Genomic DNA, 12,615 nt, shown 5'->3' with positions numbered 1-12,615 from the left:
TGTGTGCCGCCCGTGCTTCTCAGTGGCGTGTCATTCACCCTCTCTCATGTTGACACCAGGACTGTCTGCAGCTGCCTGTAGACATGTCAACACCTCCGACTTCCCTCTATCTCTCTCTGTATTGCACTCTGGAGGAGCTTTTACCTCATCTAAATATGAAAGGAATAAAAAGTGGCTTTGGTCCGGCTCAGCAGTACATGGTATTGCATTACATATAATTTACTATGACTTTGCCTTCTGCGTGACTCTTGAATACACAAGTCCTTCCAGTATAACAGCCAACCCGACACTTAATTGCTTTCAATTAAGCCCTGTTTTCACTGGTCCAAAAATAGCTAGCATCCAGCTTTTTTCTGCAGTGGGAAAAATCCCTCCTGGGTCCGATGTCTCTGCAGATGACATGATTTTGATGTCAACACTAAACCCAGGTGGGACGTACGGTTAGAGCTCCAGTATTAACAATATACATGGATGTGATGAAAGCCCGTCACCTCTGCCAGTAACCGCCTCAACTTTGTTTCATCTCGGCCTCAAATTCAACCCCTCTGCATTCAAGCACGGAGCAAAAGAGCAGAAGCACCCTCACTGTCCTCCATGCTGCCTTTACTTCTGTTACCAAAGAGAATATACAAGGCCAAGATATTCATTTCCAGGGATGTTACAACTACTGTCTGGTGTCTTTATCATGTTGAATGCGTGCACAAAAAGAAAACAACAGAAAGGCAACTCAAAACATCGCTAATCCTCTTCTGCAATTTATCGTGCTCTTTTCAATCATTTCTGTTTGGTAATCAATTCAGGCTGGAGCTTACTGAATCACTAACTGATTGACTAACTGACTCCCTCTTTGTTGAAATTCATGTACAAATGTTGCGCTGGGACACGGATCAGGAGTGCACTGTAAGTTTTGTGTAAAATAACAGAAAGGAGACTGCGGGGAAGGAAAAAAAACCATCATTAAAACCCTCTTAACAGCAAGACAGCGCGGGAAGCTGGCGCGCACCAGTCCCACTTTCAGTTTAATATATGACTTCATCAGAGCTCTGCTGAAAAGAGAGAAGGCTTCATTCATTAACACACTTGTGAGGACTCTCGACTGGTGTCTCAGCAGACGGAAGAAGAAAGGAATGTTCAGGGTTTAGGACTGAAGCAGGACACTTAGTTTTCCTGCCGTTTTCTAACGCCAGTGTTTTACACACATGATCAGCTGCTCTTAATGATCTATACTGATACAGTATTTATAAATATTGAATGATGGCGTAGAATTTGTTCTGTCACATAACGTTGGATCTGAAACAATGAGGAGTTCGTTGAAATCTATGACACACAGATACTTGTCTCCCTTATATTCATCGATACATAAACTGCTTGCGTGTACTGAGCCTGGCCTCAAATCTTGTTTATTCTTGATCTCAAGGATGATGTTTAACACAATGATCATTTTTATAACTATTAAGACAAGTTGTTACAGATTAATCACGTCATATGTCCTGTTGAATGCATTTTATTTAATGTCAAAACAGCAATTAATCAGCCCCTTTGTTTTGATATTGCAAAGCTTGAATATTGTAGAGTAGTGAGCAATATAGCAACCGCTTCGATGTCACCCGTTAGTCAAATTCGAACAATAAACTCTGATTGAATCTACATGCATGACCGTGATCACGTATAGATACTAAGGAGGTGCACATGGGGGAAAACAGTCTCATTTAGCAGATGATATCACCACAGCTGGACTCATAATTCCCCAAAACACGGGACACACTATTTTTGAAAAGATTTCACATACATTTAGTGACCACCAACGAGTGTGACGTTAATGTGACTGGTTTAGACTCACACTCCTCTTATTTTGTTCCCATTGTTTGCCTCCTGTATTTTGCCTGTTTCTTCTCCGATCAGGGAATCTCTTTAAGTGACGGCTACATGGAGAATGGCGTTCCATCCTTTCCCTGGATGCCACGAAGGCAACAATTACTCAATGACAGCCCAGTAGTCACAGCAAAGGGGAAATTGTAGAGAAATCATTTACTATTATCCAAACAGCACATTATTTACATGTCAATTGCACTGCATTTTTTTTTTTTTTGTAAAAGGCTATTCAAGCACATGAAATTTGGTCATTTCATTGCAGCATTCAGCAATAATATTCACAAAATCGTATGCTATATCATTCCCTGGTCTAAGGGAATGACTCCTATTTTCCTGAATTATTCACAAACATGTCCTTGGGGATGCTTTGTCTCTGGAGACAGTAACTGTAGCCTCCAGGATGAACAAACCGCTCTTCTTAACTTTATGTCCTCCAAGAATGCACCTTTATTTTTCTCTGAAACTTTGAAGAGACAGTAAACAAATGTTCTGTGGCAACCGCCAACTGTCTAAAAAGTTTTTGTTTTTTTTAACTGCAGTGAGCAATGGATACTGTCGTTTCTCTTAACACGTATTCATATAAGACAAATTTCCTTTTCTTTGCGACTAAACTTCTTTCTGATCTTCACTTCCACAGCAGGATATTGCTTCCATATGAAATCTCACATAACTGCAGTAGTGTAAGGGGGAGTTGTGCTATAAAATATCAATCAACCCTGAAGGGAAACTGGAAATGGCCTCATTTTCATTATTTGGATTATTTTACTATTCGTGTAGTGAAATGTGTTGGAACAAAGAGGTCAGTAAAGACTAGAGACATGATAATACTTAAACACATGTTCTGAATATAGACTGGAGGAGATTAGGCGCCTCATAACCTGCTGCCCCATTGTCGTCCACTCTGAATAAATACCTTTAAAGACTTACTGTTTTATAGATTCTGTGTCACAGATGATGATACTCCCACAGCAATCTCACAGACTAATTTCTGCTGCTGTGAATACTAATAATAACAGATAAATCTTTGAATATGTAACCCAGCACATGTGCACAAACGCAACCACCCACTCCTCATTTAAACAGATGAGAAAATAAGCAAGTAATGGCATCACTTGAAGGTGTCCCAGCGTGTATCAGCTTAAATCAGCCCTCGTGACACAATACAGAGACAGGCTTCCCTGCTATTTCTGGCAGCGGTAATTTCTGTGGAGTGTGGTGACAATCATATCTGCTGGATATGATTACATACCTGCAGCACAGCAATGCTGGGCTTTTTGCCTACTGTAGAAGTCAAGCTCTGCTATTAGATGTAACAAAGTCTCAGTCTTTACGGGAGGAACAATTCTTGTTAGATTTACTGTTAATTTTGTTTGGACGTTATTGTTTTTATAATTAAAAAAGGAAACTAACAGACGATTTGTTATCAATGAATCAAATCTCCTTCAAATCCTCCTCCTCCAATGCAAGCGAAGGCATACTTAAAGCTCCTGGCGCTTAAATGCTCCAACCCCAACTAAAGGTGCACTGCCTAAAGAAGCAGATCAATGTGTACATTGTAGTGCAAATATTGCTTCCTGTTCAAAGTAGGTCGTGCCAGAAGATACACACGTTGTTGTGTATCACATGAGGGCAACAAAATGGAATTTTAATGCAAATGAAATCCTCTCTCTTACAGCAGGGTTACTTCCTGTAAATGCATGGCACTAGGATTTGAATTCAGACTGGGAGATGTCTTCAGACTGGGATCACAGTAACCCACCACTAACTGTTTAAGGTGTTTCTGACCAAATTTGGGATGGATCTGTCAACCCACAATGAAGAGTTGAACAAAGTGGGGGGAAAAAAAAGCCCAACAAGACCACATCATTTATTGCTGCCAGTAGGGGGCACTATTAGGTTCCTCCTTGGCCCATTTTTACACCCTTCTAACTGTAAATATCAGCATTTGGTTACACACTTCTACACCAGCACTGTCCTCCAGCCCTTCTTGGTGAAAACCTCAACATTCTCATGAAGTTTCACAATTTATTACTCTGCCCAATGTGCAGTCTCCTCACAGTGGGTCGTTTCCAAAACTAACCTCCCGAATAACCTCATCTGGCTCATCTCACCGCAAAGCAGCAGCTCGGTACAGATGTTTTCTTGTATCGCTGAATTCTTTGCTTTATCACATGGAGAGAGAGAGAGACCAGCCACCCTGCAGGGAAACTCTCATCTCAGCAGCTTGAATGTTCAATCACATTGTTGCGGTCACTACCCAAAGCCCCCAGACCATAGTTGTTTGGTTCCCAGCTCAGCTTTCCTTCCGCTGCCTCGCTCACACTCAACTTTAGAGCTCATAGTCTGTCTTGTGTGCGTTTATCCTCACTTCTCTGTTTTCTGTTTAGAAAATGGAAATAATTTTTGCTATTTTTGCGCTCCCTGAGAGAAAAATTATTCATTTCCACCGAGGAGGCAAAATCATTTATTGTAGTTGTCTTGTGACTTTAATTCAATTAAAAGAAGCATTTTAAAGAAAACAAGGGAGAGAGAAGGAATGCTTAGAACACAGTTTTGTTCATGTGTTCTATTTTTTTTAAGAGTAAAACAAAAAATAAAATGGATGACTTAACCTAACTCCAGGGCAAAAAACATACAGATCTACTATTCATAATATTGGTTGACAAGACGTGCAATTATATCTGGACAAATCTGTACTAAATTTTACATGAATTAACTGACGACTCAGTGATTCAAATAATGATCATCTGAAACAGGCTCTATCACAGTGTTTTTATACAGCTGGTATTTTAACAATGTGCTCTAGTTCCTGTCATTTATCTTTTTAATCATAAAGCTGTTTGTATTACTGTTTGTCAACTGTATCTTTCCAGGTTCCCACCAGTTAGTGAACTGGCTCCTTTTGGTACACCAGTTGGGACGATTCTGGCTGCTGCTATCAACCAAACCATCTTCTACTCCATTGTGGCGGGAAATGATTTAGGTATATAGCACAGATTATGGAACATAGTGCGTTAACCCTACAGTGTCTGATGTTTTCCTGCTATCGTATGTTACAGTGCAGTGTTCAAGCTCATAAAACTCCCTGACTAACACACTTAAATGACACGTATATAAATCCTCTTTTTCTCATGTTTTTTCGTATACAGTATATCACAAAGCAAAGACAAATATGTCCAACATCGCAACATGGCCGATCATATTTTTTCATACAGCTCCAATTATACGTAGGTCATAACCATGTTTTTCTTTTTCGGTTTTGAAGTACTGAGGACTATAGGCTGCTTTCAATATGTGAGTCTGAGGACTAATAATAATTGCTCCCTGAGAAAGCAACCAGACAGATGTCAGATTCGTTAAACCAAAAGAAGATGTACCTGTGAAATACAGAAAGTACAAATGTGGTAAAAGTGAGCTCTTAGTGGCCTCTTCCCCACATGCACCTCACATATCTTCTGTCGTCTCCTTCCGACAAGAGTTTTTGTTTGTAAGTTTGCCTTTTAAATGGCTCACAAATAGGTGTCTTGAGCTCACAAAAAAAAAAAAAAATTCACTCCTGTATTACTAATTTTTGACTCCAGAATGTCGAGGGAGCCGACGACTTAGGTTGAAGCTAATGGTTCCTTCGAGCTAACGACAGCTGCAGCAACAAGATGGCCGCAACTGTGTTTAAAAATAGCTTTTTCTCACTTTCAAGAGCATCCAAGTCTTCTTTGTCCTTTATCCTTCTTTAGGTGGTCAGCAGTCCAAAAGTACTTGATTTGTGTGAACAACCGAATCAATTTCAGTTGTTGCTTTAGCTGTTGTTTGCCATCAGTTGCTATTAACTTCAAGCCAAATATACGTGGCTGGCTCTTTCTGCATTCTGGTGTCACAACGAAGTGATGCAGGAGGGGAAAAATGTGTTTGTGAACTTAAGACATCAATTTGTGAGCACTTGAAAGATAAAAAAAAAAAAATACAGTTTTGGGTGCTTTTGACTGCTTTGTTTCCAATGCTACTATGAACAAAAATTATCAAAGATTCTTACACGAGAAATGATTAAAGATGACTTTCATATCTAGATAATTAAGCCTAACATTGCTAGTGTGTGTGAATGTGCTAAATGACTGTATTGAGTCATGCACAGCAAGAAAAATGCCTTTCAACAAGAGTACTTGCATTCATTCTTTTTACCTATGGAGTTCATTTAAACACACTTCACCCTGAGAGTGCAGACAAAGCCTAAGCAAACATGCTAACTTTGACCACACAGCACCGTATTTGGGTTCATCTTTGTATTCCTGTTCCTGTGTCTAAGCAGAGATCTTATCCTTCCTGTTATCTATGTTCTTTTCCCCTTCATCCGGTTTTTCTTTTTGGTCAGTTTTTTTTTTTTTTTTTTTCCTCGTGTATTTTGCAGTTAGTTTCATACGCTCTGATTTTGTTTGGTTCCAGGTCATTTTCGTGTGAACAACAGAACAGGCGTCATCTCCACAGCTAAGTCGCTGGATTATGAAAATGTGACCGGCTATGTCCTCAGGGTCCAGGCAGACTCCATGCTGGTTGTCTTGTCCAACCTACGTGTGCCTTCTAAAAGTAAGAAAAAGCAGCCAGTAAATCGGTTCACGAGGGGGTTGATGGCAGAATTGTGTTGTAGGAATAGAAGATCTCTTTGATTCCAGGTACTTTGACATTGCATCAAACTGTGATTATTGATTGAACTCATTTGTAGAAATTATGTTTTATTTTTTTGTTTTGATGTCTGCCAAAATTTTGCAGAGTTTGTTGCATGCTTGTACATATATTTGCATTTATTTTTATGGCCTCACACTGTTTAAATCAGTAGGCTGGAGGCATTATGTTTTCTTGTTTTTATTACTGTATGTCCCATTTTTTGTTAACGCGGTGTTTCTTGAATGTCTTGAATGCCACTGGGACTCAAGGATGAACTGAAAAGATTTTTGGTGGTCAAAGGTCAAGGTCACTGTCACCATCTCCTGAAACTTGAGGATGAACTGGTGAACCTTTTCCAAACATTATGTGCGCGTGTGTGTGTGTGTGTGTCCAATGAAATAATTGTTGCATCAGGTTATGTTTGTTTGCAAGATTACAAGGATAGCTCTCGCCATACTCTTTTCTTTGAAGAATACTTCAACCTCAAAACGGCGTTCTTCTGTCAACATATCCCATCTGGAACGTGATTAAGATCTTCTATCAAACAGATAATTGTCTGTGAAATGATAGATGAAGTGTTATCGCTAACGCCATTCATACCTTACTCTTAATGCATTCAAGTTTCTAGTGAATAACCAACAACCTACATTACTTCCTTCCTCCTTATCGCAGGCTGTCTCTTACATACTAATGACAGCAATTACAAATGCACATACACACACGGCGCATATGTGAGAGAGGTAAAGTAGAGGGCTGTCTTTCTCTGCCTGGCATCAAAGGCGTAACATCCTCCTGGCAGACTGGAGAAGACACTTCTTTTCTCACTTGTAGGCCTATTATTGAAATGTGAATCAGGGCTCCGTGATAGGAAAAATCTCTCTCCTCGGTAATGAGTCTTTATTGAGTTTACACCTCCATTGCTTTGCTGATCTGGATGAATATTCGAACGCACACGCAGGAAAAAAGTGCATACAAACTCAAACGGGAGATGCACACACACAAACACACACACACACGGTTTTTTGTAAGTCAAAAATTCACCCTCATGCAAATTCCAGTCTGCATTAGTAACAGCCCCTCATCTCAATGGGCCAATTTTTTTCCTGCATCTTGTGCGTGACAAAGAGACAAGGAGAGAGAGAGAGAGAGAGAGAGAGAGAGAGAGCATATTTATGTTTATGTGTCCTTAAGATGGAAGAGAGCTACTTTTTTTTTTTTTTTTAAGAGAAAGAAAATCTGCAGACCTTTTTTCCCATCCCTGGTGGGTCCTCCCTCCCCACCTCTCTGTCTCACACTACAGCATTTGTGCTTGTAATAGGATGTGATGTGTTTTTTATTTGTCCAGTACCACCGGTTTTATCCTCAGCTCCAATGACACATGACATTTTTGTATGACAAATGAGGGGGGGGGGGGGGGTATCTTGAATATTTTAAACGGGACTGGATGAGTGATTCGAAAATTTAACCCTCAATTTTAGTAGTGTCATGTAAAAATGTTCCTTTTCCCTTTTACTTGAAAAACGTAAAATTATACATTATGTACAAAATGCCGGACTGAACTTTCTGTTTATGCGTCGTCTTGCACCAAATTAGGGTATTAAAAAGTTTTTCAACAGTAAATGCTCCGAGTTAGACCTCACATAAAAGATAATGGCTTAAAAGGCTAGATTTCTACGACATATTCATTATCTCACAAAAGCCTTGTTTCACTTTGAGTCTGAGCGTCATCCCTAATTGGTTGGTAAACAGAATCCAAACCAGCTCCATTGTTTTGTTGATCTTCTTATCATTTGACTCAACTCATTATTGAGTCAAATGATGTGGGATACACCAAGAAATGGCTTTTCAGCCTGTTTCATTAGCTGTGCTACAAGAAAACATTCTTTTTTTTTTTTTTTTTCTGCAAGCAAATTTACAAAGCAAGTTTTCCAAAACAACTTACATTTCAAATGAAACGGAGATAATTGCCTCTACATTGTGTCGCTTTAAAGTCTTTCCAGCTGGTCTGATCTGAATATGTGTGACTCCCTATTGTCAGGTTGATATCATATATTTTAAGGTAAGCTTTGTATTTGAGTTTTACAAAGCCCTCTCCCAAGATAAAGAAAGCTTAAAAATGCTATTATTCTAAAGTTGCTGATGGCTAGCCAACAGTGTGTTCATATAGAAACCTTTCTGACGTACTGTGATGGGTCAGCTACGGTTTATTTGCGGTATGTTTTTGGAAATTATTTCGAGCTCTCTCTCCTTTTGAAGTTGTGGACCAACTGATGACCATGAAAAATGATACTGACGTGGCAATTTTGAAGGGTAACTTATACAATACATCATCAAGCGTTTGATTAAGTCAACAGTGGCCATGATGGTATAAACTCCTGTGTGTTGTAGTTCATGTGATGTGAGAGCAGCAACTCTGGGTAATTGAATTTGTGAAGTGGCGATCTGAATGAACGTAAGGAAACAAATCATGTTGATAATAAATGCAAACTCTTCAGAATAATCAAGGAGCTAACCACTGTTATAGCACCACAGGGTGCTTTAAACTTGTATTTATTCTAACGGTAGCAAAAAGAAATCTGAATGTACTGAAATCCTTGAGAAAAATCACTATATTTTTACTACCTGAGTAAACATTTTCCTACCGATTTCACTATTTGAATCGCTAGTCTTCAAAGCAGCATAATGTTCATATCGTAAATTATGATCCCATTTAGAATAAAAAGGGCAAAAAAATATGTGAAAAAGCAGGATGTGTTTTAGGGGTGAGTACCTGTCTGAGTCTTAGTCAGGGCCACCCCTGTGCTTCGCTCCAGCTCTGTATCTAACTGTAACTGTATCATTAAGCTAAAATGAACTCAAGGCTTCAAAATAAGAGTCAGTTAACCAATGGTTCAGTGGTGTCACACAGAAAGATTTCTGTTTTTGGAGAGGGATTTGATTTTTCCCTGACCAATCACAGGAGACCAACCTAAATCTAATTGAAAGGCAATGCCAACATACTGTTTTTAGTGAGGTTTTAATAGTGGAGTGATACCGGGCAAAACGAGAAGCACCAGCGAAGAAACAGCTCACAGTCAAAGGTCTGGCCTCAGGAAACCGTTAATGAATAATATTTTTTTTAGCCAAATGTTTAACCCTACATGAAATGTATGTCATCATGAATGTATCAGCCTTTGTAAAAACACTGACTGACCTTGCTCAATGCTCTTGTTCAGGGACGTAATGATTAGGGTGGCGGCCGATATTAACCGTTGAGAACTTTTTTTTTTTTTTTTATGATGCCATTTGGTAAAATGAATGTTGCCAAACAGTAAAATGTTCTGCCTTTGATACATATGGTTGTCAAAAGTATTTGAACCACGTTTGAGGGATCATTGCAAAACATTTGTATTTCTGTATATATTATCTCCCTTTTTCTTTTAATTTATGACCCCAATATTGGAATCTGCCACCAAAATCCCACGTTGGTCAGGACCTGGTGCTTTGGATATGTTTGATAATCATGTCTGTTCTGCCCAATGGCTCGGATAGTTTTGTGGTAGACAATGTAACTTGTATTCATGACTGAAGTGAACAATTTGCATCGTTATTTAACTAATTTTGCTGCCATTTGCTTTTGTTTCTTCTTCTTCTTCTTCTTTTTTTTTGGTAGCTAACACAGCCAAGGTGTTTATTGAGGTTGAAGATGAGAACGATCACCCTCCCGTCTTCTCCAGGAGGCTCTACATAGGCGGAGTCACCGAGGACACCAAGATCTTCAGCTCTGTACTCAAGATAGTGGTAAGACCATATCAGCTGGTCTTGTTTCCTATCAGCATACATAGAAGCAGGACTTAAGCCTGAGTGCTTGATTGCATTTGCCACTTCTTGAACACTCACCCTGCAGCCATTGTGAGAGAATCCATCCGATCCGCTCTCCGTGGCAGGTTCATATCCTTCTTGTATCGCTCGCTACATCTCTTCTTCAATTTCGCTCTCCCTACTGTCTTGACCACGAGCAGGTGGGATCAGAGCGAGGTGAGCACTGTAATCCCGGTGTGTTCACAGAAGCATGGCTGGATGTCCTGTCTGCTTATCGGTATCGCAGTCATTGTGTCCGTGTGAGTGGCTGGGTGGTAGCGTAGACCACCGTTAAAATGTGCAATGAAGAAGATCTTTTCACATGTGAGGGATCAGAGGTTTTGTTGGGTTTATGGTTTATCTTTCTCGTTTTACAAGAGACTAAAATTTGAATATTTTTATTCATACTGAAAGAAAAGCCCTGACAGAAACCTAAGTTTAATCATGACTAAATTCTCCTCTCTTTTTTCGAGGCGTTTATCTCATAAATACTTGCAAGCCAAAAAATTAACAGCAAAATGTCAACACATTCCAGCCGATGCGAACAACTGCTGCAGTGTAATAGCCCTTCAAATTACAGGCTTGAAACTCACCAGTAATTGAAACAGTTATGAGTCTAAATCAGTCTGCCTCAGATGTAATGAATTCCACCTCAGCATTATAAGACAAAAATGGAGTCTAGATTGAAATATATCAACAGGAGAATAGATAGTAGAATAAATGTATTGGTTCCGATTAAATCTAGTGAATTTCAGACATTGAATTAAGTCTGTCGTTAAAGTACAATTAACACGACAATGCAAGAGATCTCCGTTCACAAGATATCTCTGGAACTTCCCCTAACAGAACTTTTTGTTACAGCATTAAAAATCTCAATTTATATGCGTCCAAGGATACTCGTCATTAAAGAGCCCAAAAATTGACGGCAGTAGTAAGGGTGTAGCTGATATTAAAGTTTGAGGATGTTGTATGTGTGTGCTGTAAACATGAAGAATGGAAGTATTTATACTTATCAGGAAAGGTACGTCCTGTAACATTTTGTGATAGACAAATTAATTTAGGTTCACATTCAGCACTCAAATTCCAGCACTGATCGAACGGCTGTGCAGTAGCTTGTACCACCCAAACAATTGGGAAATCAGCCTTTCTAACTAACAGTTAACACTTTCTAACTTACATTAGAAACCCAAGTGTAGAACTACTGCATGGAATTTCCCAGAGGCCTTTGGTGTACAGCTTGTGTGAAGCGTACTCCGGTTGAATGTTAATGAAGATAAGATAATTACTAGGTGCGTCATCCACATTTCTGACCCTTCTTACTTCTGCTGTTTCTCCAAATATGGTTTGAGTCCAATAATTTAGTCACAAATAATGTATGGGTGAAAAGCCGACGGTGGCCTTTTACGACTCCTCCGCTACCATGAAAGGACTGTTATTCTTCATTTCTGTGTGGTACCACCGGCCACCCAGTAGCAGAAAGGAGAGCTCTCCAGAACGTCGTCAATACTGCACGGAAAATCACTGGCTGCGCTCTGCCTTCCTCGGAGACATCGCCAGATCCTTCTACCTCTGTAGAGTCACCAACCCTCTGAAGGACTGTTGACATCCTGGTTACCATCTGTCTAACCTGTTGCCCTTCAGCAAACCTGCCAGGGCTTTAAAAGATTTCTTTCTTTCAAACAAGCAATAACCAGCAGGATGCAACTAAATTAACGTGTTATCGTGAATCTGAAGCCTAGGAAATGTTTTATTAATATGGGTAGAACTGTTCTGTTAAGAAATGCATGAATACACCCTGCGCTGTGTGACCCTTGTTCTGACCTCGTCCTTTGATCAGATATTACCAACATAGCGCTCATTCAGAGCATGCCGCATTGAAGAATGAATACAGTTCATGTGAGGTGGCAGTGAGTACATACACCAGCAAAATGAAAGAACATTCTTTTATACACAGATGACAGTCAGTGTATTGTAACAGCAAATAAGGGCTGTCTTCTTATTTCCAGTGAAATACTGGAGGGGCTGCGTCTGAAAATAATATAATGTGCATCCTGAAATAAAGTGGATTGCTCATCTTGTTCCTATTTTTCTGCCCCTTCTCTCACTGTAGTGGTGCATCACAATGGCCACAGTCTCAGAGCATATGAGACCAGCTGGTTTTGAACTATTTGAGGAAGTAATAGCTTAGTTTGACACACATATCTACAGTCATTCTCTGTTAGGCTTTCAAAACATCCCTGACCTTTA

General features: G+C 39.6%; 1 protein-coding gene across 5 annotated transcripts in view; it reads left to right on the top strand.

Annotated features, from left to right (window-relative positions):
* The window catches only part of LOC147247430 (protocadherin-15-like), a 212,033-nt gene that overhangs the window by 173,686 nt on the left and 25,732 nt on the right, over positions 1 to 12,615 (top strand). For all 5 annotated transcript variants that reach the window (XM_086181511.1, XM_086181509.1, XM_086181507.1 and 2 more), the window contains 3 exons: positions 4,746 to 4,855; positions 6,310 to 6,450; positions 10,181 to 10,308. In XM_086181511.1, the coding sequence (XP_086037637.1) occupies positions 4,746 to 4,855; positions 6,310 to 6,450; positions 10,181 to 10,308 (379 nt within the window). The remainder of the gene's footprint in view (positions 1 to 4,745; positions 4,856 to 6,309; positions 6,451 to 10,180; positions 10,309 to 12,615) is intronic.

Source organism: Aulostomus chinensis, chromosome 16 (genome assembly GCF_037954235.1).
Source record: "Aulostomus chinensis isolate RoL2024-O1b breed Wild chromosome 16, RoL_Achi_v1.0, whole genome shotgun sequence".
NCBI lineage: Eukaryota > Metazoa > Chordata > Actinopteri > Syngnathiformes > Aulostomidae > Aulostomus > Aulostomus chinensis.
Note: the sequence above shows the minus strand (reverse complement) of the source record. Positions and strands in the feature narration are given on the sequence as shown.